At 36.0% G+C, this 26,970-nt stretch overlaps 2 protein-coding genes, 1 non-coding gene and 1 pseudogene across 4 annotated transcripts; 2 read left to right on the plus strand and 2 right to left on the minus strand.

The window, feature by feature from the left end:
* Positions 1 to 153: 153 nt before the first annotated feature.
* On the minus strand, positions 154 to 2,076 carry LOC116146236 (annotated as a pseudogene).
* A 4,514-nt stretch (positions 2,077 to 6,590) lies between these two features.
* TRNAK-UUU lies at positions 6,591 to 6,662 on the plus strand. The gene has a single exon. It is a non-coding gene; the product is annotated as a tRNA-Lys (tRNA).
* Positions 6,663 to 6,860: 198 nt separating this feature from the next.
* On the minus strand, positions 6,861 to 9,279 carry LOC116146275 (glucan endo-1,3-beta-glucosidase-like). 2 transcript variants are annotated; one of them, XM_031431689.1, is made up of 3 exons: positions 8,153 to 9,279; positions 7,264 to 7,621; positions 6,861 to 7,159 (listed from the first exon to the last, which is right to left on the minus strand). In XM_031431689.1, exons 1-3 carry the CDS (start codon positions 9,257 to 9,259, stop codon positions 7,026 to 7,028), a joined length of 1,599 nt encoding a protein of 532 aa, XP_031287549.1. In that variant the 5' UTR covers positions 9,260 to 9,279; the 3' UTR covers positions 6,861 to 7,025. The 2 variants fall into 2 exon arrangements, with proteins under 2 accessions (XP_031287549.1, XP_031287548.1); XM_031431688.1 differs by having other exon boundaries at positions 7,264 to 7,651; positions 8,153 to 9,276.
* A 5,898-nt stretch (positions 9,280 to 15,177) lies between these two features.
* LOC116146268 (methyl-CpG-binding domain-containing protein 5-like) lies at positions 15,178 to 17,672 on the plus strand. Its single transcript, XM_031431680.1, has 3 exons — positions 15,178 to 15,617; positions 16,621 to 16,743; positions 16,870 to 17,672. Exons 1-3 carry the CDS (start codon positions 15,210 to 15,212, stop codon positions 17,116 to 17,118), a joined length of 780 nt encoding a protein of 259 aa, XP_031287540.1. The 5' UTR covers positions 15,178 to 15,209; the 3' UTR covers positions 17,119 to 17,672.
* Positions 17,673 to 26,970: the final 9,298 nt, after the last annotated feature.

Below are 26,970 nucleotides of genomic sequence, written 5' to 3' on the forward strand. Positions count from 1 at the left end.
AGGGGCAAATCAAACCCAAAAAAATAAGTTAGGCCCCTCTTTTGCTTTTCCGTTTAAATTACAAATAAAAGTTGAATAAAGTTACAATAATCACCGCCCTAACGGCACAAAATACATCGTATTTGCCGCCACCGCATTTTCTACCTTACTTCTTCAACGAAGAGAATCACTGCTCGTAACCTGCCACAGTCCAAATTTCAAATCAATAAGGTCCACTTAATTACATTTAAAAAAAAAAGAAAAAAAAAAGCAACGGTGGGATGATTTATATGTACTTGGATTCGGGAGATGAGATCCGGGTGTGCCGAAATCACAGCCGTATCGTGTCGTCCATTGCCTGATAGTAAGCGTTCATGGCATATGATGCATGTGACCGTATGTTTGTTCGGATTGAAACAGGTCCCCAGCCTGTATAGCTTGCAGTCCAATCCAGTACCGCACACGTAGTCTATGTTCGCCTGTAGCTGCGCATCAGTGGCGTCTGATTTCGGTCACGCACCACTTCATGGCCCTGATGTGGCTGCGCAGCCGGCATGGTGGCTTTGAGCAGCTGGGTGGCTGTGCAGCCGCTGATGGTGGCTGTGAAGCAGCTGATGGTGGCTGTGCAGCAGGAGAGGTGGGACCTTGTGCCTGATTAAGAAAGAAAAAAATGCGTTTGCGTGATAATTCTGAATACTTTTTACTTGTTTAGCAAGGAGCTTTAATTTTTAATAATGTGACAAATACCACTCGAACAAACAAACATTGTTCTGGAAGGTGTAATATACAACATGAAAGGGTAATTCTGTGAAATAACAGCTAAAAAGATACATCTGTTTTCCACAAAGGTGCCTGTACATTAACCTAAAGCTGGCATGTGTCAGAAGATGAAAGAAATCGTGGTGCGTAATTGTGGCTGTTAGTGATCGGAAAGAACACGTTTTTCCCTGACTTCCATTAAAACACGATTCAAACAGCAAAAACTAAATTCAACTCTGCTCTGTAACAATGGTTCCTGTGCATGGATAGTTCAATTGCAAGAGAAAAGATGTTATTACAGACTAATAACATAACATACCTGTTACTGCGTAAAATGCCCACATCGTAAACCGGACTGAAATCGGGTTTAAACACCCGAAATTCTGCTCCGAAATAGACGGTTTCAGATTCTCATTGAACAAAGCGAAAAGTAACCTCAAAACTCCGATTACATCAGAGGCGTCCCTTTACGGCGTTCACATGCTTCACAAGGTTCCATTATACGACAGCGCGTTCTGGTAAATTCGAATCCGTTTGTTCGGATCACCCGCCGACGGCCAACCGTTCTCCCCCACTACAATGTCCACATCACCATAACCGACCTCTTCATTGCCGAGTAAACAGCGTCAAGCTGCGCATCAAACATGTTTGTGTAATTTTTCCCCGTCGCTGGATCAAAGATGCCGGCGTTTGGCTTAAACAAAGCGTAGTTTAGCGTCTGTGGCTTAAAACCAAATACGGTACGGGTTAACCATAACGGCGATTGGTCTGATTGAAACTCGAGTCTTAGCGAATACAGCTTTATCATAACCCTTTCGAAATCTTCCCGCGCTTGGAGCTCAGAAGCCGAAAAATACCCAGCGAATTAGGTGTAGTTACTTGGATACTGCTCAACTTCGCCAGATCGAGAGCTGATTTAGAGCTCTCATGCAAGGCAGAAGATGACGACTAGTTTTTTATCCAACGTGGCCAAGACTTCGTACCACGTGTATGTTTGATGATTGTTTGAGGGTGATGGGGCAGAATGTTTTCGCGATCCAGGACTGCGGGGCCGGCAGTTTGGCCAGAGCAGGGATGTCGCCGTTCCGATGTAACGGTTACGGAAATGTTAGTGTTGGCGAAGGCCCGCAGGAAATCGGGATTTGCATCGAAGAGTTTGACGCGGTTAATGCTGGTTCGGGTTTTAGGAAGTTGGCGACTTCTGAGTGGCGGAAGGTTATTGGCGATGGCTCCGTAGTTGATGCCGATGGAGTAACTGGCAACGGCGTTGCCGGGGCGGAAGTGAGGTGCATGAGATAATAAGAGAAGAAGTTGAGAGAGTTTAGTTAGAGTAGCCATGGTTGAGTTGAGAAGTGAAGAGATGAAGGAAGAGAGTGTTTGTCTTGCTTTACTGTTATGTTGGTGAAATGAATGGATGAATTATGTCTCACGCGCTTTTGTTGTTGCGTGAAGGATTTCATATGACGATTGAGGAGAGGTCGGTAGGGGTAGGGGATGGATAATTTCAAAACTACCCGTAGTTTCATTATTATGTCAGAATATATTTATAGACAAAGTCTGAAAATCATAATACACTATCTTATAACTTTACACGTGGTTATCAACCGGTACAGTCAATGTTACGTAAATACCCTTTTATAGTTTAAAAAAAATTTCGGTGCTTTTGTTTTATTATTGCCTATTATATTCTCAAAATTACGTTTATTTAATTATTTGAGAAATACTATTATATTTTTTAATATTTTTTAAACCCCTTAAATTTATTATTTAATTAAACACTCATAAAAAAAAATTTAAAAATCAATAAAAATACTTCCACATATCCATAGTTATCAGATTCTGACAACCACCGTCAATGATTGTCAATCTATCACAACGCATAGGAACAATCAGAATTGGCCGAAATTCATCGATTTGGCCTTTTCTGATCAATCCACAGTAGATCTGGTCAACAATAGCCAAAGATATGGCTGTTTTGACGTCAATGACAATCAAATCTTGGTCGTCGCTTAAGGCCAAATCTAGCCTTTCCAACCATTGACCGCGATTTTGACCTTTTTCGACTAGATCGGGTGGTGAATCTGGTCAAAAAAGGCCATATCGACACATAATCAGCTAGATCCGACAGTCTGTATCGTAATTCATATTTTTCGACCAGTATCCGATGGTGACCAAATCTAGCACTGTGATGGTAGGGATTTTTGTTATTTTATAAAAAATTATATATTATATTTAGTTAAATTAGCAAACTTATGGAATTTTTTTATAAATTTTTAAATTTTATCTCGTTATACTCCATATTTCTCAAAATCTCATTCAAAATAACAAAACAACCCACCCAATTTATTTCATATTATGAATTATTCAGTGACAAACATTTTTTGTCTTTTACTGTTTTTATTAATGAGCTAAATTAATCGAATCTTTTACAACTTAAATTACAATACAAATTCATGTCCATCCGTTCAGGGCCGACTGATGGACTCACGTAACTTGGTGGGTAGGCAATCAGCCCACACGCAGCTGTTGTAGCCATTAGTTGGTAGCATAAGCGGCACAGCAATTGGGCAAGCCGGTGTGGTTGGGTAGAAGCCATGGAAAACCGCAGCTGAATATCCAGTTTCCGTAACGTTTAGTTTTTAGTTAAAGTGAAAATGGAAAAAAAAGTGAGGAGATTTGTTTGGTTACCGTAGAATAGTAAGAAAGAGAAAGGAATCCATTAGGTTTATGGGAAAATGGAGAGAGAATTGAAAAAGAAAAATGAGTTTGTTTGGGGAGAGAAAATGTAAAGAAAGGGATGGGTTTAAGTGATAATTTCTTACCTATAAGGTGGTCGGATATATTTTCTTTAAACTTGGGGGATTTAGTAATTACCCTTAAAAATTGTTAATAAAGAGTGAGTTCAATTTGTGCCCTTCAAGGGTTAAGGGTCGGTAACGGCGTTAGGTTGCAGGGTTACTTACTATTGTTTTGTGCATATTAAAGCTAAACGATATGTACTTATAGTCTGTCATAAAGATAATTTGGTATTCAAAATATTTGAAAATGATAATTATCTACTTCCTGTTTAAATTTGTTAATAAAATCCGTTTAACATTTTATATCCATTAATTTTAAATTAATTTATAAATCTCTAATTTTTTTATCCTATTTTTTTATTTCATTTTTCTCTTCTCTCTCTTATCTTCTTCTTCATCTCTCCCTTCTCTTCTTTCTTTTTCTCCGTCTTTCCCCGCCTCCCCTTCGCCCTTTTTACTTTTCTTCTCCCTCTTTTCCCTTCTCTTTATTTCCTTTCTTCTCCGTCCTTTCCCTCCTCCCCTTCTCTTTTTTCCTTTTCTTCTCCTCTTTTCCCTTCTCTTTCTTTCCTTTCTTCTCGTCTTTTCCCTTCTCTTTTTCCTTTTCTTCTCCCTCTTTTCCCTTCTTGGCAGATCTAAAACATTGCGAAACATGAACCTCAACCGTGGGGCAAGTTGTTGATTTGTGGTCAACTCCTTCAACCTACTAAAATAGACATCAGTGACACGCCTTGATTTTGGGCTCTCATCCAGCTGCTTGCCAATGGTGTTAAAAAACTGACATATTGCCTCCACATTCTCCTCAGCTGGGCATCCTTTGCTGTCACTTCCCAAAAGCTCCTACATCACACAAGAAAGATAGTAAGCCACTAGGCTAATCAATGAACTAAAGGAAAGAAAGAGAAGGGAAAAGAAGGAGAAGAAAAGGAAAAAGAGAAGGGGAGGAGGGAAAAGACGAAGAAGAAAGGAAAGAAAGAGAAGGGAAAAGAGGGAGAAGAAAAGTAAAAAAAGAGAAGGGGAGGAGGGAAAAGACAAAGAAAAAGAAAGAAGAGAAGGGAGAGACGAAGAAGAAAATAAGAAAGAGGAGAGAAATGAAATAAAAAAAAATTAGGGATTTATGGATTAATTTAAAATTAATGGATATAAAATTATTATATTGNTACTTATTAGCAAAAATTTCTTCACCCATATAATGTAATATTTGAGGGTCACTAAAATTAGTAACGAAAGCTTTATTATGAACACATAACAAGATAAGGATTAGCGACCACCTATGACCTATGTGTGCACCCATACAAACACTAATTATATCCATTACAATAAGAGTACTCAACGACTTTTTCGCACCCAAAAAAAAAAAAGCTTAATAGCATTTTCCACCCTCAGACTTTTAATTATAAGTGAGGATAGAATGGTCAACAAGCATTTAAGCACTCGGAGAAGAAGAAAAGAAAAATGATAGCGCACGTTAGCAGCATCGCAACCAATGGTTTTTGCCTTTTTCGGTCAATCTCGGCACTCAAAATCACTTACGAGACGACCCACAGAATCCCCATCACTTCCTCTACAAAGACCAAGCCTCCATTTGCCGTCATCACTCACCATTTCCCACCCACCACCTCCATTCGCACAGCCAACTCTTCAAGTTGGATTTTTGGTCGGTTTCTTTTGCCAGACATTCCCCTAGACACCGTTATCACACTCCCCACAACTCACTCTATAAGACCCTTACATCCATCACCGTCCCTTGCTTGCTGATCGCCAGCCTTGCATCGCGCGACATTTCAACTTCCAGGTCGATTTTTGATTGTTTTCAATGTCGGAAATCCACCTTGAAACCACCACCAGAATCCTCATCTTCCTTTCTCCAAAACCTCTAACAGCCCTAACCCCATTTGCTCGCTGATCCCCACTGTCTTCTTCCTAGGGTTCTGGTTGTGGTTGCATAATGAATTTGGGGTGTGTTTGATTGATGAAATTAAGCAAAATCGTCTGTTGATTTGCCAATTGCACGTCGTTCGCCATTCTCCACCACCTAGGGTTTTACTGTTCACCATTTTCCCTAGGGGTGTTCGGTTCCGGATACCCTATATTTTTTGAAGGAACCGAAACTGAAACCAGAACCGACGGTCCCTTGAAATTTGGAACCAGAACCTATAATAACGGTTTTGGTTTCGGTTTTGGGTACCGTATAAAATTATAATGACCCCCCAAAAGTATTTAAAATGGCCAAAAAAAACCCTTAAAAACTTACAAAAACCCCCCACTTGGCACTTGTTAACAAAAATAAAATTACAAATTATAAACTCAAAATTCAAAATTACAAACTCCATTACTTTGTAAAGGTAGGTTCTCAAAAGTCAAACCAACTTACTTTAAATGTTATGAAATATAAATATAAATGTATTCACATTACTTTTTCTACAAAAGTTTTTATTAACCCCCCTAATATTTAATTTTATTTTATATTAGTCTCAGTTCCTGATTCCTGGTTCCGGTTTCAAAAGTTTGGAATCGGAACCTACCCGTTAACGGTTAGTTCTGGGTAGGAACCGGAACCAAACCCCGGGTACCCGCCAATTCCGGTTCCAACAGGTTCTTTTGAACACCCCTAGTTTTTCCAACGCTAGTTGTGAGAGAATTATATTTTTGTCTTCACAATGAAAATCACTATATTTCCAACCCAAACTAGAGAGAAACATAATATTTGAATACTAAAATGGTTTTTGAAAAGTCCGGGGTGGAAAAGTATAATTAAGCTTTTTTTTGGGTGGGAAAAAGTGGTTAACTCTTATAATAATTGCACACAATATTTACAGCTTAAAAAGATTATTCCCTTTCACATTTTTTATTATATTTTTCATTCAACTTGACATTTATCTACTTATATGTATTACGGTGAGCTTTGTAATAACCGCTTTAAAAAATGAGTGTAGAGAGTCATTTTATTGGCTTCAAATGATTATTTAGAGATCAAAACACTACATTTTCAAGCGTAATGTTGGATGTACAAACTGAAAGCTAGACTATTAATATTATGAACTAAATATACATCAGGCCGTCTTAGCTCAGCGGTAGAGCGCGTGGCTTTTAACCACGTGGTCGTGGGTTCGATCCCCACAGACGGCGATATTATACAAATTTTGAAAATTATTTTATTCTTTTTTTAAAAACGTATATTTTCAGAAAACATAAAAGCAAGTTATTCTATCTTCTTCTTTCATGGTAATCTCATAATTTTTTTAATTTCTGCAATCTCTTATTGGGCTATTTCTCTTCTCATTAAGAATCTCACACCTGTATATTATATTTAAACAATATCTAATCTGTTGACTGAACTCACATACTTAGCCACAGCTGACAAAAGCAAATAGCACTATACTAAGTTAAAAACTAATACAAGGCCTTATAAATAGTCATAATGACGAGACAAAAATAGGGAAAAATACAAACCCAAAAAAATAAGTTAGGCCCACTCTTTTGCTTTTCCGTTTAAATTACAAATAAAAGTTGAATTAAAGTTACCATAATCACCGCCCTAACGGCACAAAATATCATCGTGTTTGCCGCCACCGACTTTTCTACCTTCACTTCTTCAACTGAAGAGTAATCACATGCCTCGTAACCTGCCACAATCCAAAATTTCAAATCAAATAAAGGCCAACTTTATTACATTTAAAAAAAGAAAAAAGAAAAAAAAAAGTAACGGTTGGGATGATTTATGATGTACTTGGATTCGTGGAAGTGAGGACTCCGGTGTGGCCGAAATCACATTCATAATCGTGTCGTCCATTGGCCTGATAGTATGCGTTCATGGCATATGATGCATGTGACCGTATGTTGTTCGGATTGAAACAGGTCCCACCAGCCTGTATAGGCTTGCAGTCCAATCCAGTACCACACACGTAGTCTATGTTCGCCTGTAGCTGCGCATCAGTGGCGTCTGATTTCGGTACGCACCACTTCATGGCCCCTGATGGTGGCTGTGCAGCCGCTGATGGTGGCTGTGCAGCCGCTGATGGTGGCTTTGAAGCAGCTGATGGTGGCTGTGCAGCCGCTGATGCTGGCTGTGAAGCAGCTGATGGTGGCTGTGCAGCAGGAGAGGTGGGACCTTGTGCCTTGTTAAAGAAAGAAAAAAAAAAAAGAGTCCAGATGGATTTCAACTTTTTCTAATTTCTAAACAAAATAATTGCGTTTGCGTGATGAATTCTGAATACTTTTTACTTGTTTAAGCAAGGAGCTTAATTTTTAAATAATGTGACAAAAATACCACTCGAACAAACTAACATTGTTCTTGGGAAAGGTGTAGATATACAACAAATGAAAGGGTAATTCAGTGAAATAACAGCCAAGAAAGATAGCATCTGTTTTCCACAAAGGTGTCTGTACATTAACCTAAAGCTGGCAAGTGTCAGAAGATGAAATGCAAATCGTGGTGCGTAATTGTGGCTATTAGTGATCGGAAAGAACACGTTTTTCCCTGACATCCCTTAAAACACGATTCAAACAGTCAAAAACATAAATTCAACTCTGCTCTGTAACACTAATGAGTTCCTGTGCATGGATAGTTCAATTGCAAGAGAAAAGATGTTATTTACAGACTAATAACATTAACATACCTGTTTACTGCGTAAAATGCCCACATCGTAAACCGGACTGAAATCGGGTTTAAACAACCCGAAATTCTGCTCCGAGATAGACGGTTTCAGATTCTCATTGAACAAAGCGAAAAGGTAAACCTCAAAACTCCGATTAGGCATAAGAGGCGTCCCTTCACCGGCGTTCACATGCTTCACAAGGTTCCCATTATAGGACAGCGCGTTCTGTAAATTCGAATCCGGTTGGTTCGGATCACCCGCCGACGGCCAACCGGTCTCCCCCACTACAATTTCCACATCACCATAACCGACCTTCTTCATTGCCGAGTAAACAGCGTCAAGCTGCGCATCAAACATGTTTGTGTAATTTTTCCCCGTCGCTGGATCAAAGATGCCGGCGTTTGGCTTAAACAAAGCGTAGTTTAGCGTCTGTGGCTTAAAACCAAAATACGGGTACGGGTTAACCATAAACGGCGATTTGGTCTGATTATGAAACTCGAGTATCTTAGCGAATACAGCTTTATCATAACCCTTTCGAAATCTTCCCGCGCTTGGAGGCTCAGAAGCCGATAAAATACCCAGCGAATTAGGTGTAGTTACTTGGATACTGCTCAACTTCGCCAGATCGAGAGCTGATTTTAGAGCTCTCATGCAAGGCAGAAGATGAGCGACTAGGTTTTTATCTAACGTGGCCAAGACTTCGTTACCAACGGTTATGTATCTGATGATTGTTTGAGGGTGATGTGGCAGAATGTTATTCGCGATCCAGGACTGCGCGGCGGGCAGTTTGGCCAGAGCAGGGATGTCGCCGTTACCGATGGTAACGGTTACGGAAATGTTAGTGTTGGCGAAGGCCCGCAGGAAATCGGGATTTGCATCGAAGAGTTTGACGCGGTTAATGCTGGTTCGGGTTTTAAGGAAGTTGGCGACTTGCTGAGGTGGCGGAAGGTTATTGGCGATGGCTCCGTAGTTGATGCCGATGGAGTAACTGGCAACGGCGTTGCCGGGGCGGAAGGTGAGGTGGCATGAGATAAGTAAGAGAAGAAGTTGAGAGAGTTTAGTTAGAGTAGCCATGGTTGAGTTGAGAAGTGAAGAGATGAGAGTGGAAGAGTTAGTTTTGTCTTGCATTACTGTTAATGTTGGAGTGAAATGTGAATTGGATAGAATTATGTCTCACGCGCTTTTGTTGTTGCGTGGAAGGATTTCATATGACGATTGAGGAGAGGTCGGTAGGGGTAGGGGATGGGATTAAATTTCAAAACTAGCCTCGTAGTTTCATTATTATTGTCAGAATATAATTATAGACAAAGTCTGAAAATCATAATACACTACCTTATAACTTTACACGTGGTTATCAACCGCTACAGTCAATTTACATAAATACCCTTTTATAGTTGAAAAAATATTATTTTCATGTTATGAATTATTCAGTGACAAACATTTTTTGTCTTTTACTGTTTATATTACGAAATTATATGAATCTTTTACAACTTAAATTACAATACAAATTCATGTCCATCCGTTCAGGGCCGACTGATGGACTCACGTACTGGGTGGGTAGGCAATCAGCCCACACGCAGCTGGTTTAGCCTTTAGCTGGTGGCATAAGCGGCACAGCAATTGGGCAAGCCGGTGTGGTTGGGTAGAAGCCATGGAAAACCGCAGCTGAATATCCAGTTTCCGTAACGTTTAGTTTTTAGTTGGAAAAAAAGTGAGGAGATTTGTTTGGTTACCGTAGAATAGTAAGAAAGAGAAAGGAATCTCAATCTACTAGGTTTATGGGAAAATGGAGAGAGAATTGAAAAAGAAAAATGAGTTTGTTTGGGGAGAGAAAATGTAAAGAAAGGGATGGGTTTAAGTGATAATTTCTTACCTATAAGGTGGTCGGAATATTTTCTTAAAACTTGGGGGATCTAGTAATTACTCTTAAAAATTGTTAATAAAGAGTGAGTTCAATTTGTGCCCTTCAAGGGTTAAGGGTCGGTAACGGCGTTAGGTTGCATGGGTTACTTATGATTATTTTGTGCATATTAAGGCCCAACGATAGGTGCGTACTCTTAGTTTGTTGTAAAGATAATTTAGTATCCAAAATGTTTGAAAATAATAATGGCTGCGTTTGGTAAACTTTTGGGAATACTACTTTTAGTATTCCCAAAAAAGTTAAACAGTAAATTACCCAAAATTTCAGATTTTTGGGAATACTACTCCCAAAATTATTCAACTTTTTTTAAACCCCTTAAATTTGATAATTTAATTAAATACCCCTAAATATTTTTTTTTAAATTACAAAAACACCCCAATAATCCAAATTTACCAGATTCCGGCCACCACCACCGGAAAATGGCCGGAATCTGGTAGAATGGCGCACTACCGGCTGAATCTGGCCGGCAGTGCGCCGATCTAGCCTTTTCCGGCCAGATCCACGGTGGATCTGGCCGGAAAAGGCCAGATCTAAGGCCAAAGATCTGGCCGTTGACGGCCAGATCTTTGGCCGTAACACTCGGTCACGACGGCCAACAAACGGTCGTCGTTGACCATCAACGACGACCGTTTGTTGGCCGTCGTTGAGAGCAAATACGGCCAGATCTGGCCGTTGACGGCCAGATCTGACCGTAGATCTGGCCTTTTCCGGCCAGATCCACCGTGGATCTGGCCGGAAAAGGCCATAGCGACGCATGACCGGCAAGATCCAACCGGTCATGCGCCCATACGGCGACTCCGGCCACCTCCGGTGGTGGTCGCCGGCTGGGGGTGTTTGAGGGTGGATTAGGGGTATTTTTGTTAACTTTTAATGTTTTATTATAGGGGGTATTTTGTAAAAAAAAACAAACATAAAGGAGATTTTATTAATTTATAAATTTTACCTCGTAATACCCGCCCAATTCAACTTTTTTTTAACTTTTTTCAAAAAACTTTTCCCAAAACCCCCAAATTTTCAACCAAACGCAGCCAATTATTTTGTAAAATTCCGTTTAACATTTTATATCCATTAATTTTAAATTAATCCATAAATCTCTAATTTTTTTATCCTATTTTTTATTTCATTTTCCTCTTCTCTCTCTTATCTTCTTCTTCATCTCTCCCTTCTCTTCTTTCTTTTTCTCCGTCTTTTCCCTCCTCCCCTTCTCTTTTTTCCTTTTCTTTTCCCTTCTCTTTCTTTCCTTTCTTCCCCCTCTTTTCCCTTCTCTTTTTCCTTTTCTTCTCCCTCTTTTCCCTTCTTGGCAGATCTAAAACATCGCGAACCATGAACCTCAACCGTGGGGCAAGTTGTTGATTTGTGGTCAACTCCTTCAACCTACTAAAATAGACATCAGTGACACACCTTGATTTTGGGCTCTCATCCAGCTGCTTGCCAATGGTGTTAAAAAACTGACATATTGCCTCCACATTCTCCTCAGCTGGGCATCCTTTGCTGTCACTTCCCAAAAGCTCCTACATCACACAAGAAAGATAGTAAGCCACCAGGAAAGAAAGAGAAGGAAAAAGAGGGAGAAGAAAAGTAAAAAAGAGAAGGGGAGGAGGGAAAAGACAGAGAAGAAAGGAAAGAAAGAGAAGGGAAAAGAGGGAGAAGACAGGTAAAAAAAGAGAAGGGGAGGAGAGAAAAGACGGAGAAAAGGAAAGAAGAGAAGAGAGAGATGAAGAAGAAGACAAGAGAGAGAAGAGAAAAATGAAATAAAAAAATAGGATAAAAAATCAGAGATTTATGGATTAATTTAAAATTAATAGATATAAAATTACTATATTATCCTTAGTTAAACGGATTTTACTAATAAATTTAGACAAAAAGTAAGTAATTATCATTTTTAAACCTTTTGGTATCAAATTGCTTTTATGGCAAACTATGGTGAGTGCATACCGTTCGGCCTACGTATTAATTTCAAAATAATAAAAGAAAGTACAGGGGTAGTTTAAAATTTGTCTAATTGTTATGTTTAATTTGTATAGGACAACACGCTGCGGTGGTGGTGGCGTGTACACTTAGGGACGTGTGAAAGTGGAAAGACCCAAACGAATTTGAGGGATAAATAAGCTAAATTAACCACACGTGATTACTTGAAGTGATGAATAAAATTAGGGCAAAAATAACCAAATCTCCAAAACCTAAACTATATTAATTAATAATTATAAATATTCAAAAATTGCCCTCTACCCAACATTTCAATCTCTTTCTCTCTCTTTTCTTTTTTAACTTTCTCTCAATCTCTTTTATATATATAAAATATATGTTTATATTAGGTTTTTTTTTTTTTCTTTTGGTGATTGAGGGCGTCCGAGCCAGTTCACACACATTTCGACTAATCTTTGGGACCCTGAAATTAACGATCGGGTCAACTTTCTTTTGGCCACCCCCTATTTGTAACCGAAGAGAATCAAACTCAAGACCTCTTAAGTAATACATCCAAGAGTTTATATCGCCCCACTCGACCACCCAATGGTAGTTTATATTAAGTTAGTATATGTTGCTATTATGTTAAAATAATAAATAAAAAAAATTATGATTTGTGTATTTTGTCGAAGAAGACGAACCAAAGATTTGCAAACTTGGGCAGTTGGGTTAAAACATTAAGCGGCGTGATGAGAATTTTGGAAATTGTAACTGAAAAGGCAGCTACACAAGGGTATTTATATACAAAGATGCATTTATTAATTAATATAGTTAGGTTTTCAAGGTGTGTTATTTTTATTCGATCCCTCTAAAATTTGGTTAATTTTAAAGAATGGTGCCATGGTTTCCTAGTTGCAGCATTAAATCATACAAAAATGTTGTTGCGGTTTTTCACATCAACGAGAAGTACGCGAGTCTTCTATGGGAGTTCGCACAAAAGGTTTGCTCGAGATCATAAAATATGATATTAAACCAATGAAAAATAATAACAATAATGCATTTAAATAAAAAAGAATAGACAAAAATAATTTTTAAAGTAGTTCGGATGCAATATGCAAATCTTACGTCTATTGTTATCTTATTGATGTGTTTACAGAAGATATATGCTCTTAAGAGGGACAACTGCTTTATATCTACGGCAAAAAATGAGGTTCTAGACCCTTGATTTGGTGTGGGAGATCCCTATTGTATTGTTGCATGGGTTGGTCTAACTCATGAAGCAACTCTCTCATCGCATGACACGTGGCCTGACAAACCACCTTTTATTGGAGACTTAATAGTGAAATAATCTTCTTATAAGGTGACACACAACATGAATGACAGCTCAACCCTGAATCTTACTATTGAAGTAACCTATGACAGTCTTACAAGTGAAGTAACTCCTTTCTAGTGTAACACACAACCTGGACAAATGCGTTATCACAGGACGCGTGGCGAGAGTTCATGCACGAGTTCCTTAGTCACAGGACACTTGTCTAGGATTCATGCATAAATTTACGGTATAACAAAAAATATTACAATTTAAATAATAACATTGATTGAAAATAAACCTAGCTTGATCCTCTTCTTGACCATATAAAATCGAAGTTCATAATATGAAGCCTTGTTTTGTTTGATCCAATAGGTTGATAAGGGTTTTCAACGGGAATAAACACATTCAATAATCTGTTGAATCTTTTCTTTTAATCAGGCTGTTTTGAGAAGAATCTGGTTGTTTTCCATCGGAAAAAAAAATGTATGCTTAAATTGGATTTGTATAGGTTTGGGCCAATGATTGAGGATATTGTGAGGCCGCTCATTTGAACAAGGGTTTTTCCAGGATTTTGATTGATAGGTGTATTGAGAAAGCTAAAATGTTGTGCTATAGAATTGAGAAATGTGTTGGCCTTATGCCCTTGGATCTGTTGACTTTATTCTTAACCTTCACGTCTCTCTATAACCACTTGGGCCAATGAAAATAAATTTCCTCATATCCAAAATGAAATATAATATTGGGACGGGAGCTATTCTCAGTCTCAGCACATGCGTGGTGGCACATCAACCACTGCTGTTTATTTCTTCATTTTGGTTTGGGCTACTTAAAGTTATTATATTGACAGACACGAAGCACTAATTTCAAGAGTTTGCCGGAGACATTTAGCATAATGGACTGGACAATCTTGTTGATTAGCCCAGTCTGATACTCTGATATAAACAGTGACATTATCTCGTTTTATGCTAAAAAGGTGTGTTTGATTTAGTATTTTGCATATATTTAGAATTGGATGGGAATAAGAAGGTAGTATTTAAAAATTAATAAAACGCCTCTAGATTTGTCAATTTACTAAATACTTCTTAATAAAAATATTTAGAATTATAAAAACACTCTCATCCACCCATTAAATACTGGCAGTCGGTCATTACCGTTAGAGGGTGGTTCGATTTACCGTATCGACGTACGACCAACTAGATCTGGTCAGTTGTGCATCGAGATGACCTTTTTTTAGCCAGATCCACTGTGGATCTGGTCAAAAAATGTCAGATCTAGCCATGTTTAGTTGTTAACGATGACCAAAGATGTGGCTGTCGTTGACGACCAGCTACTGTCAAAGATATGACCGTCAATGACTAGATCTTTGGTCGTAGATCTAACATTTTTCGACTGGATTCACGATGGATCTGACCAAAAAATGATAGATCGACGTACTACCGATTGGATTATACCAGATTCTGACCACCGTCCGATGATGACCGTCGATATCTGGCAAATGTGAGTGGGTAGAGGTGTTTTTTTTTTTTTTAATTTTTAAACTTTTTTAGGGAGGTGTTTTATTAAATTAATAAATTTAAGAAATCTAAAAGTAATTAAATATAATATAATAATATTTTCTAAATAATTAACCAAACAGTTATTTCAAGAGTATGTTTAAAAATATGATAGAAAACAGTATACCGAACAGACCCGAACATTTTCTTAACACTATTGAATTTGAAGAATTTATAATACAAAAAGAAAGACAAATGTCAGGTAGATTTAGTAAAGGCAGATTACATGTACGGTAGCCCCAGTTGACTGAGCGTGCAATGCCAGATCAAACGGCTAGAATATTTCCAACTCTAATAACTTTTATCTTAATAGTATTATATTATGTTTCCCCCATGATATAACCTGTCGCAATTTAAAGTCCCCAAAATGAAAACCCGGTGATCGCCATGTCAACCTCCACTCCACCACCACTGCCCCATGACCCGAACCTAAAATCTCAACAAGCCGACCCACCTGTTCCCCTATCCTCCTCCGCCGATTTCCCACCCGACCCGCTACTGAAGTCCGGATCCTTCATCACCGCCAATTCTCCAACTCCTAGCCCCACTCCTAACCCTACCACCACCACCACCACTGCCACCGCCACAGCCGCCAGCACCACTACCAGTGCCCATACTCAAAATAAAAAATCACCTAACCAAGCTACCTCAAATGGATCAGAATCTCAGAGTACGCCGTCAAAGCGCCGGCCACCTACGGCGCCGCCGCCGGAGACGCCGGAATGGTTGCCGCCCGGTTGGTTAGTTGAAGATAGGGTTAGGAGTTCTGGAGCGACAGCTGGACTTATTGATAGGGTTAATATTCTCTATTCTCTGAAATATTTTACTTGCTTCATGTTTAATTGGGTTTTATTTATGCGGAAATTGATTTTATGTTATCATGTTTTTGCTAATGTTTTATTTAGATCATGCAATAAATAGTAGAAATATCAATTTGTAGTTTATTGGCAGGGTTGTTCTTGTCTAATTTTATGCATATGTTAAATCTCTCGTGTTCTTTTATTTGATTGATTCTCTTGAAATAAAATTGGATTTGTACAATGGTTTGGTAATTTGGTGCATCAGTATATGCCCCCTGATGAATTAAAAGTTGGCATTTGATGCCATTTAGTTGATTTTTTGCAATGGGCAAACTTGGTTAGGTTTTTTGAATTTACTCAATGTTCGTGGGCTGGTTAATTTGAGTTTTTGAAGTAGGTAGAAATTTTTTGAAAAAGGCGTTAGGGCAGTTCTGATTATCAAATGAGTCCTTCGCTCTTGCAAATCATTGATGTTGCTTTTATCTGTAATTTTAGTTGGTTTATGCTCTTCTGTGTCAGATTCCTGAAGTCACGAAGGCTGAAATTATCCTGAATTGTGGAATTAGATATACTATGCCAGTGGGAAAGCACTTCTTCAGCGCAGAAATAGAGTTGATGTATTACTGCATCAGTCTAAAAAGCTTTTTTGAGGGACAGATGATAGAAATAATTTTTGCACTTTGGCTAATAGTTTTTCAAGAAAGGATTCTGTATTTTGTGATATCTTTACGAGGTTGAAATCATTTTTAGACTGTTTAGGCATTACTGCAGATGAGATATATCATTTACATTGTGAGAAGTGAGGTTAAGTTCTCTTCAAAGCATCTGTGAATAATTTGTCGACTGTGTAGGATATTTGTTTAGGATCTTAGGAAGACTTGCTGATTTGTTACAAGAGAATGAATAAAAAGTGCTACATAGAAAAAAATATATTGGGGAAACATTTCTTTTGATGGTGGAAGTTCAGACCCAACCTAATATCTCTTTATCTTGTGCAGTATTATTTTGACCCATCCTCAGCCCGTCGATTCAGATCAAAAAAGGAGGTGCTTTACTTCTTGGAAACTGGAACTCCACGTAAAAGGAAGAAAGGAGCGGAGAACTCCAATGCTGATGTGGATGTGAGTACAAATGAGGACTTTTTGTTTTTGTTGAAGTTGTCCAAGATCAATGTTATTCATTTTTCTTGCTGTCCCTTTTTTCTTGCACGCACTTATTCTTTCCATTCTCTGGGGAGCCATAAACAGAAGTCTGGCACAAAAGGCAAGACCGTCCCTGCGCCCACACCAACACCCATGCCTGCGCCCGCGCCCGCGCCTTCGAACTTCGATTATTGCAATGCACCTGAAAAGATCCAATGGGTGCTGACAAAGACTTCTGAAGATACCTGGACTCCTTTCATTGGGAAAGACAAGGTGCCTGAAAATACTAAACGAGAATGGGCTGTTGCATTTACATTCCTATCAACCAGCAATGGTGGTAACAAAATGTCTTGAAGGCATTTTTGTTCAACCTTGATGTGCATTCTAATTATGATCTCGTATCGGATATTATTCTCTCAATCTTAGCCCTTATTGCTTGATATACCAATTTTGGTTAGTTTATATCACCGCCTTGCTCAACTGACCAACTAATTTTCATTTTTTTAGCCAAAGATATCAAAGATTGTAAGATATAGGGCCTTCCATTATTGTCTTACATTAGCTCGGTTCCTTTGTTTGCTTTTTCATCTGCAAGTGGGCTCCAATTGTATTAGCTTCACCTTCTTTAGACTCATAATTAGCTACTTAGAAGTTTGTCATTTGAATATGTATGGGATAGTATTCTCATGTGGATTCGGCACAGGCATTCATCAATTCATGTGTGTGAAATGCCCTATCCTTTCTTATATGTATGTTTCTGTTCCGCCTTTATGTTGGGGGGTTCTGTTAGATGGCATCTATAGATTTGAAAGTGTTGTCCATGAATGTACAATGGGGTGAATGACAATGTATCAATTGAAGGTTCAGGTTTTTGTATTAACTTAGTAATATAGTTGCTGTTTTCTCAATATGCACTTCATGTATGCATTGAGTTGGTTGAATGGAAACTATGTAGATATCTTAACCTAATTTTTTACCTTACTGTTTCTAATGTGATGCCAATGCCAAGTGCAAACCATTGTGTCTTGACCAGCTAGCTTGCCATCTTATTCCCATGCTTCAGTGAAGGGTGAGTCTTTTTTCATTTGTTTCGCCCATGATGAGAAATTGAGAACCAACAATTGACAAGACTAGGAAGATGCTTCATCCTTCAATGAGTATCTGACAGTACAGATGAATGTTGCAGTACTTCACAGAATACAGATGAATGTTGCAGTACTTCACAGAATACGGATGAATGTTGCAGTACTTCACAGAATCCCATGATCCCAATTGGGATGAAACTTGAGAAGCTGTGTTAACAAACCGTATTGCAAGTTTTTGTATCGAAATTTCTGTCCGTCTCAAGACTGATGCTGATGCAATACTGATTGGACTCTCCCTGACTACAGGGTAAATCTGTTCTTGGTTTAAGAAAATATCATTAACTTGTGAGTTATGGACACCGAAATTTTACACCCAATTTTTGTATCGAAGGATATGGTAACCAGTCAGATGTGACCATGTTGGAGTTTTTCGTGAATGAACGGCCGTCTAACATTTATGGATGTTTGCCCATATTTAATGGACTCCCGTTCATATTATATAGACGGGTGTCTATTTACTATGGACGAGATGTTCGTCCATAAAATTTTAAAAGAAAAATAATGGACGTTTGTCCATCTTATATGGATGGGTGTCTATTTACTATGGATAGACGTCTATATAAGATGGATACCTGTTCAAAAAATTTTAAAAAAATTTACATTCAATAGATAGGCGTCCCGTTTAGAAGGACGCATGTCCATTGTTTAATTTAAATAAAAAATTACATTCAATTTTTTGATATACATAGGATAAACATTATTGGATATGTAACTGCAGCAGCATTAATGAAAGTGGTTAGAAGAAAGATGGAAATTGATTAATTGTAGTGCAGATTCGGTAGTCCATTTAGTAGGTGGGTCATAAGCAGATTCCAAATAACGTGGGTCATAAGCACGTTCCAAACTAAACAAACATGTTTATGCAATGACCATTTGGACAGATTCTGTAATCCATTTAAGCAATGAGTGACGTTCGTTCACTGAATAATAGACAAGCATTCATAAATTTTAAAATTTGTTAATATTAAAAGATGGATGTCCGTCCTCTTATGAGGACAACCCGTCCATAATCCATAAGAGAACAATCCGTCCATAACTATGGATTATGGACGGTCGTTCTTATAAGAGGACGAGTGTCCATAAACAATTTAAGTCAATTTTTTTTAATTTAAACTATGAACGGACATTTATTCTAGGTAGACGACCGTCTATATAATATGAACAGGAATCCATTTCAAATGAACGATCGTCGTAGAATATTTGTTAACGTGATACGTGGTTAGTCTAATTCAATAAACACGTTGTTCGATGTAAAAATTTGATGCAAAACGTCGATGTCCCTATCATTTTTCTTAACTTCTGGCCGATTAATTTGGTCCCGTGTGTTGAAATTAAAGGGATATTCTACCCTTTAGAAAGGTAAATTAAAGAATTTTATAGGTCAGATCCTATCTGGATTCCACATCCTTAATTTTCGTAGTCTGGCATATTAAATGCAGAAAATTGATTGGTTGAACTTGAATGAAGCCGTGGCCCCCCTATCAGCTCTTCTATACAAAATTACAAGTGTATAAACCTTTCCATCCATGATAAATGGAGGGAAAAATAAAAAGCAAAATTTTATAAAACAATTTGACTATGTTCCAAAATCAATTTGATAGACCGGGTTCAAGCCCCTTGTCAAGACTGGGCTGCATGTGATTAAAACTTAATAATCGATGCTATATCTATTAATAATTTCTCCCATATGAATATAGTGATTAAAATAATTAGTGTTAAATGTCAAGAAATAACTAAAGGCTGACAAATTTAATAAAAGAGAACAGTATTATTTTTTTTTTTATGATCAAGATGTTCGGATTAGTTTATACACAATTCAGACTAGTCTATAGGAAACATTGAATACTATACAAGCTTAATATTTTAAAATAAGTCACAAATTTGATAGGTGACATTAATATTTGAACTCAAAGAGTCAATGAAGATAGCAAAGTTTCTTGACCGTCAAATCAACCCTTTGGAGGTTAATTAGAGAGATTAATTGAAGTTTAGACTTTAGAGATCGTGATAGATTAACTATCATTCTTCCGCGATGATAGGAAGTAATTAATAAACTAAAAATAAGATCAAATTAATCGTTGTAATGATAGGAAGTAATTAGAGATCGTGATAGATCAATTATCATTCTTCCACGATGATAAGTAATTAATGAACTAAAAGAAGACCAAATCAATCGTCGTATTTATTAAATTCTTAACACTAGATACTTATTGATCATGTATATTTATTTCGCGGGCGAAAATTTACTTTAAAATCATAAATCTATTCAAGATATATATTTTTTTTTCCTCAGAACAATCCAAATTAAACTTGAATAAAAGTATAATTCACTAGTTTTATTTGAATAATTTCCTTCCCAAAATGGATATATATATATAATTAAACTGAAATTAATTAGTACAAATACAACTTTAATATTGCCACCCAAGAAACCGTTAGGACATATCTGTGACAACGAATACAAAGGATCCATACCTGGTAAGAAATTAAATGATTTCATTACATGAACTAAAAGATGATATTAATCCAACGGCTGACGCAATTTCACCAATAAGAATTTGAAACCCCACTTGAAGAACTTCCTCTTTTTGAACGTTTGTGTCTTTATAGATAAAAAAATTTTAGTGTCTCCGTAATTAACTTGAGTAGAAGGGCAAATGGGAGAGGAAGTGAAGAATGAAGACCTGAATATCTTTGTAAACTGTACGCCATTGTTTGATGATATCGAATGGGAACCACAACTGGTGGACCGGAGGGTGGCTATGGGGCTTCAATCGCGAACCCCTCGTAACGATAACCCACTATTGTCTCAGGAACAGCGCCCTCCATTGTTGATGGTTGCTGAACAAGAAACCCAGGCAGCACCTGAACCTCTTCAACCGGCTGAAAACTCCGGAGTCAATGAACAATTAATTCAGGCAGCACCTGAACCTCTTCAAGCCACAGAGAACTCCGGAGTCAATGAAAGTACTATCAACATTTCATCATCTCCTAGCGCCTCAGAACCTGTTGAAGTGGGGAGGAAGAGAAAGGTAGTCGGGCAAAAAAGAAGGCCTGGTAGACCAAAGAGTAAGAATGATGATCCACCCTCGTGGTTGCCGCCGAATTGGACTGTCCGTACGCAGATTCGCCAGCGAGGTGCAAGCGCTGGACACGTAGATAAGGTAAATGAGTGTTCATATATTGATCGTATATAATTATATGAATTGATCTCAAAGTAATTGATCTAAGACGATCTAGGGTTTCTATGCCTAAGTCTTCAATATCTTTTCTACGACTTTTGGTTCCGATTTCATATTGATAATATCTGTTGCATGCATGTTTGCGTTTTGTGTTTGTTTTTTGGATTATATTTTATAGCTTTTATATCTTTCTAGGGTTAAATTTGTATATGTTCATTATTGTAAAAAAAAAAAAATGATATTTCAATTTCGAACTGTTCTTTACAAATATTAAGTAGAAGCTTGTAGATCATCAAGACCTGTTATCAGATTGAAACTATCTTACTGTTTGGAATTTCTTGGTGCTTTATATAGAGCTAATTAACTAGAAAGTCACAGCAGGTTAATTAGAAGATAACACAAAACTGAAGAAGAAAAACTAACTGAAATGATGCTTTGCATAAAAAATCTCAATATTTACCCTTGAATGATCAATACCAAAATTAAGAAATATTGAGTTAGTTACCAAGAACAGTATGAACAGTTTACATATGGATTTTGTATAAATATTTGTAACCACTAAAGGATAGGTCAGAGAGAGCAAGAATATTCAACAAATAATCTCAAAACTTCTCTATCTATATGTGACTCAATGTAACCCTAGAAGAAAACTTTAAGAAAATATCAATCAGAAATTGATAACAATAATGAAAATTTTCCTTAATGAATTAGATTTTAATCCCCATAACTGTGTGTGTTAAGGAGATGTGTATTATCTATGGAATGGATATGGTTTTTGAAATTTAATTCATTTTTTCTTAAATTCTTTAGTTTTTATATGTCAAACCCTAACAATCTTAACCCTAGTTCTTAGTTTGTTAGGAAAGAAAAGAAAAATAGTATTTACTATGGGATAAGGATTAGCTCTCAACCCCAACGTTAGTGAGTAGGCAATACCTATTTACGAGTTGATCAATTGCGATCTGTTATTTTGAAGTTATGAGAAAAAGTTTATGAGATTTGGTTGTAAATGTAGTACTACCCATTTACTATGAGAAAAATTACATAAACTAAACAAATTAAAAAGATGTAATACCGATAAAGTGACCTAATGAGCCTTAAACCCTTGAAAAAATATAAATACAAGAAGAAAATGTACGAATAACATGTGTAAAAGAAATACCGATACATTACTAGTAAAACCCAACACTTTAGGGAAACCTTTAGCATCTTTAAAAAGAAATACTGATACATTATTAGTGAAACTCAACATTTTCGTTTATTTATTGTTGAAATCTATTTGTTTGTTATATTCCTATTTTGTAATGACCGATCACAAGATTTTCTTTCTTTCTTTTTCTCTTCATCAACAAAACCCTAAACACATACAATACCTAATAAATAGTAAAATTAAGTAGTTAAGCTAATAATTAAACCCATCGATCCTCATAATTATAACACATCATTTGTTTTACGAGAATAATCAATTAGAACTTTAACCTTTGTAGTGAAATTTAAATTAAAAGCTATCAACCCTTATGAGAGGAATATGTATACATGAAAATTTCTTAGTTAGGTATGTACAACCTGAAATTTTTAAAATGCATACCTTTATTAACAAGCGATAACAGACACTAAATAATAAATCCAGTTTTAAGTAAATAAAAGTTATGTTTGAGGGTTTTTTCACTTTTTTTTTTTTTAAATGTTAATCGGCGTTAGTTGTAGTTTTCTACTATCGCTAATTAACTACATCCACATTTTAAAAAATCACGTATCTTAGTTATTGCTATATTTTGGAATTAATCATCTAAGCTAAGTAAGTTGATTATATTCCATATGTATCAATAGAATTTGAACCGTCTCTTAATCTAACTATGAAAGAATCATAGTTGTCGATCTATATATCTTCAATCAATATCTTTTACCAACCTAGGCAATAATTATTAGCAAGAGGGACCAATAGATTGGTATTCTCATGGTTGCAAAAGATAGTACTATACCTTGTACCTTGCACTAATGCTAAGCCTTAAAATTAAATTTCTTCTGTACCAAAACATATACAAGAAATCACCTTGGAATATATATATATGTTGCTTTATTGACCGGAAAAAGTAAATAAGTGCAAGATAAATGTTTGTATTTCATCGTGGCTCATCTAATCATTTGGGCTTAGAGGGTATTCAATAGATCTTAAAGATTAGTTGAAATAAGCACAAACTGACTCGAACACCATGATTATCAAAAAAAAAAAAATGTTTGTATTTCTTCAAGAAAACATTTATCTAGACACTGATTTTTCTCTCTAATCAATTGAACATGTCACATAGGTTCGACCCGTTTCCTTTATGAGTTTTAGTTAATAATTCTTTAAAAAGAGCATACCAAAATAAGAACAAAACTAGTGAAAGGGAAACTAAAATATAATTCCTACAATAAATAGATCGTAGTTCTTATTGCAAATTCAAGATCTCAATATGCCTATAAATATTATATGAAGTCGAGAATCAATTAGAGTATAGAGGAGATAATTTGTGTCAAGGGTATCACTAAGTTTTTTGCGATGTAAGAAATTAAAATACTTTTGAGATGTCTATTAGTTTCGAGACTTGGTAGGCATATATTATTTTACCTAGGGCTAAACATATTTAGTATTAAATTTTCATGATGCCCTTGTTTTTCAGGTATCAAATTCTTCGATTGTTTTAGGATATTAGAGATATCATTTCTCTTTTAAAGTATCAAGCTGTTTGTTATTGTTTTTTTTGCTTCATACTCTTGTATCTTTATAATATATATGAATGAATTTCTCTCTTACTCATGGAAGTAGACACTATATTGAACTACTTAAAATTATCATGTCTTTTGTGTTACTTTTATTTATTTAACTTATTATCGTTTTTGATATATATTTGATCTGCTTTCACAATCTACAACACAACTACAAAAATACATATGCAACTAAGCCATGAACATGCGAAGACACAAACATTTTCTTCACATACTTTTTTTCTAGGTTCTTATTAGAACAATATGGCCAATAATGTCTACTATCAATAATTCCTATTTCACCAAAGTACTAGTACAATTTTAAAGTCTAAGGTTTGAGTAATATTATACCTACAACCTTTTCATATAAACTTCCTCTCATAAACTTATGTTACAAGATATGATTGGATAAAAATTTATTTTAAATTTAAAATCGTCCTATCATCATTTTGAATATTATTTTGAATATTAACTTGGAAATGTGTAGGCGTAGTATGCCATATTTAACAATGCTCATTGTACTTCAATTATTCGTAGTTTTACGAGTCCTTTTAAAATCTTAGCTATTCCTATTTGATTAGACTGCAAAGTAACTAAACTGAGTGGTGCCACTGATCATAAACATAACACTATGTATTTTTTAACTATATATGCAGTATTATTATAGTCCAGAAGGCCGGAAACTCCGCTCCAGGAGTGATGTTGAAGTCTACCTCGGCAGAACAAATGCTAAAGTTTGCAACCTTAAGGTACATAAACATCTTGTTAAATGCATGAATTTGTTGACAACAGAGAATGTTTTCGAAAAGTAGTGTGCTTAATCAGATATTTTATTTTCAATTAAATTGAAATTTCTACTGCCACCGGCAGTCAATTTCCCAGTTCATAGTCTGACAAAGAAATTCAGAACTAGTACTCTCTCTCTCTCTCTCTCTCTCTCTCTCTCTCTATATATATATATATATATATATATATATGTTCTTTTGCGTGCATTGATTTTAAGTTGAATTTGTGTCATATGATAACGTAGTCAAGGTTCGCAACTCTTACTGCTATAGCACATAATGTTGTGTATTATGATATCTATCAGGGTCGGTTTAAGACCTGGAGGCTGTAAAAGGGGCTGTTTGGTTAAGGGTTATCGACCTATACTCCAATAATATCTTGTTATATTACTTATATTATCATATTTAGTTATAAAGTAATATAAGATAATAATAAGCTTCTAATATTAATAGTAATCACTGTTAGTTATATAAGTGATATTCTAAATATCATAATTTTTTTAGGTATTATGAGATTACTTAATAATCTTATTTTTATTACAATTTTATCAATATATAATTTTATCCCATATTAATAAAATTTTAGGATAATAATGTCTTTGTTATCTAAACAATTTACAAAAAAATTCATAAATAGTTTTAGCCTTATATACAAGATTTTTAAGACATTATTACCCTTGTACTTCAACCAAATTACCCAAGACCACGGCCAGATCTGGCCACCGTCAATAGTAGCGGGAACGGCTCACAACTTGGCAAATATGGCCAACCTTGTGTCGATAATATCATGGATCTGGCAAAAAACGACCAGATCTATTCTAGCTGTTAATGATCAGATCTATTCTGACAACCAGCAGTGGTGGTTGACAGCCAACAGTAGCTTGGGTGAATGAGAGTGTTTTTGTTCAAATTTAAACTTTGATTGTGGCTAGAGTATTTTAACAAATCTCAAATGTTATATTAAATGTGTTTGGTTAGATTGGAATAAATAATACCAATCTAACTAAACACATCTAATATAACACTCCCATATATATATATATATATATATATATATATATATGATGATGATGATGATATGTATGTTAGATTATAAAATATTCAAGTTAAAATTACTAAAGTTTATTATGAATTAATTACGTTTTGGGGTTTTGGTTGTCTAACAGATATGAATTGACGTCAATTTTATAAATGCCTATAGCCTGCAGCTTCCAAAATCAAGTTCAGACTATCTCATCAGTTATATTATATGTATCTAATTCAAATCTCTAGACTATATATCAGTTAGATTGGCAATAATTAATTTGATCTTATATCTTTTTGAGTTTGACATTATATACATAATATATGTTCATGGTGGTTTTTGCAGATGCAAGAGTAAGAGAAAACGGGGCTGGGAACTGTGATAACTCGTGGAAAAAGAGAAAGCCAATGATAAAATTTCCAGACTTTTATGAGTCAGTGAATTTAATCTTCTTCTCCATGGTTATGTAGTCTGTTACCATAAACAATTAAACAGTAGTAGCTGGATGATTGTTATTTGGTCTTTTCTCAGCTTCTTTTTTTTTTTTTTTAACTTTAATTTTCTGAAAATAGAATTATATATCACCCATGCTAACACAACATAACAAAAAAAGCTTGATTTTTGTTTGTGTCAACCTTTCACATCGTCTAGAAGGCAAGGGTCTTGATCCTTTATATAGCACAAAAATATCATCGCCACCCAGAAAAGTTTTTTCAAGACAAAACTGTGTAGGTTTACCAGTAGCTTAGTTTGTCTCAAAGTGGACAACCCCGCTGGAAACCATCTACCATGTGATTTGAGACGATATACACCAACAATTTTAATTTGTTGATGATATACAAACTTGAAAAATAAATATTCAAGAATACAAATTTCTGAATTATAATTGTTCGGTTTCTATGGAATGACTCCATTCATGCATATCTTTTCTTTGAGACTAACATATTTAATGTTCGTATAACATAAACACCTTCTTTGATTTAAGTTCCGTTATAATTAGTTTTTTATTTAAACAATGCAATTCGTATCAAGTTCTTAAAATATAAAACTTAGAATAGAAAACAAAAAAGAAGAAAAATAAAAAGAAAGAAATGAATTAAAAACTCTCAAAAAGAAGATCAAATGGTAGTTGTGTTTGCTTTAGGTGGAGAAGAATATGAGATGTAAATATTAATTCATGCCGTAGAAGATGGGACTTGTTAGGAGATGGGTTTTAGATCGGACTTGTTTAAGCCCATTCAAATTGTTTTAGTTATGAAATTTGAGCTGGAGCCCATTTTAGAAACTCGTCGTCTGCCAGCCCAATCCATCAGAAAAAGCAC

Source organism: Pistacia vera, unplaced genomic scaffold (genome assembly GCF_008641045.1).
Source record: "Pistacia vera cultivar Batoury unplaced genomic scaffold, PisVer_v2 Contig475, whole genome shotgun sequence".
Classification (NCBI taxonomy): domain Eukaryota; kingdom Viridiplantae; phylum Streptophyta; class Magnoliopsida; order Sapindales; family Anacardiaceae; genus Pistacia; species Pistacia vera.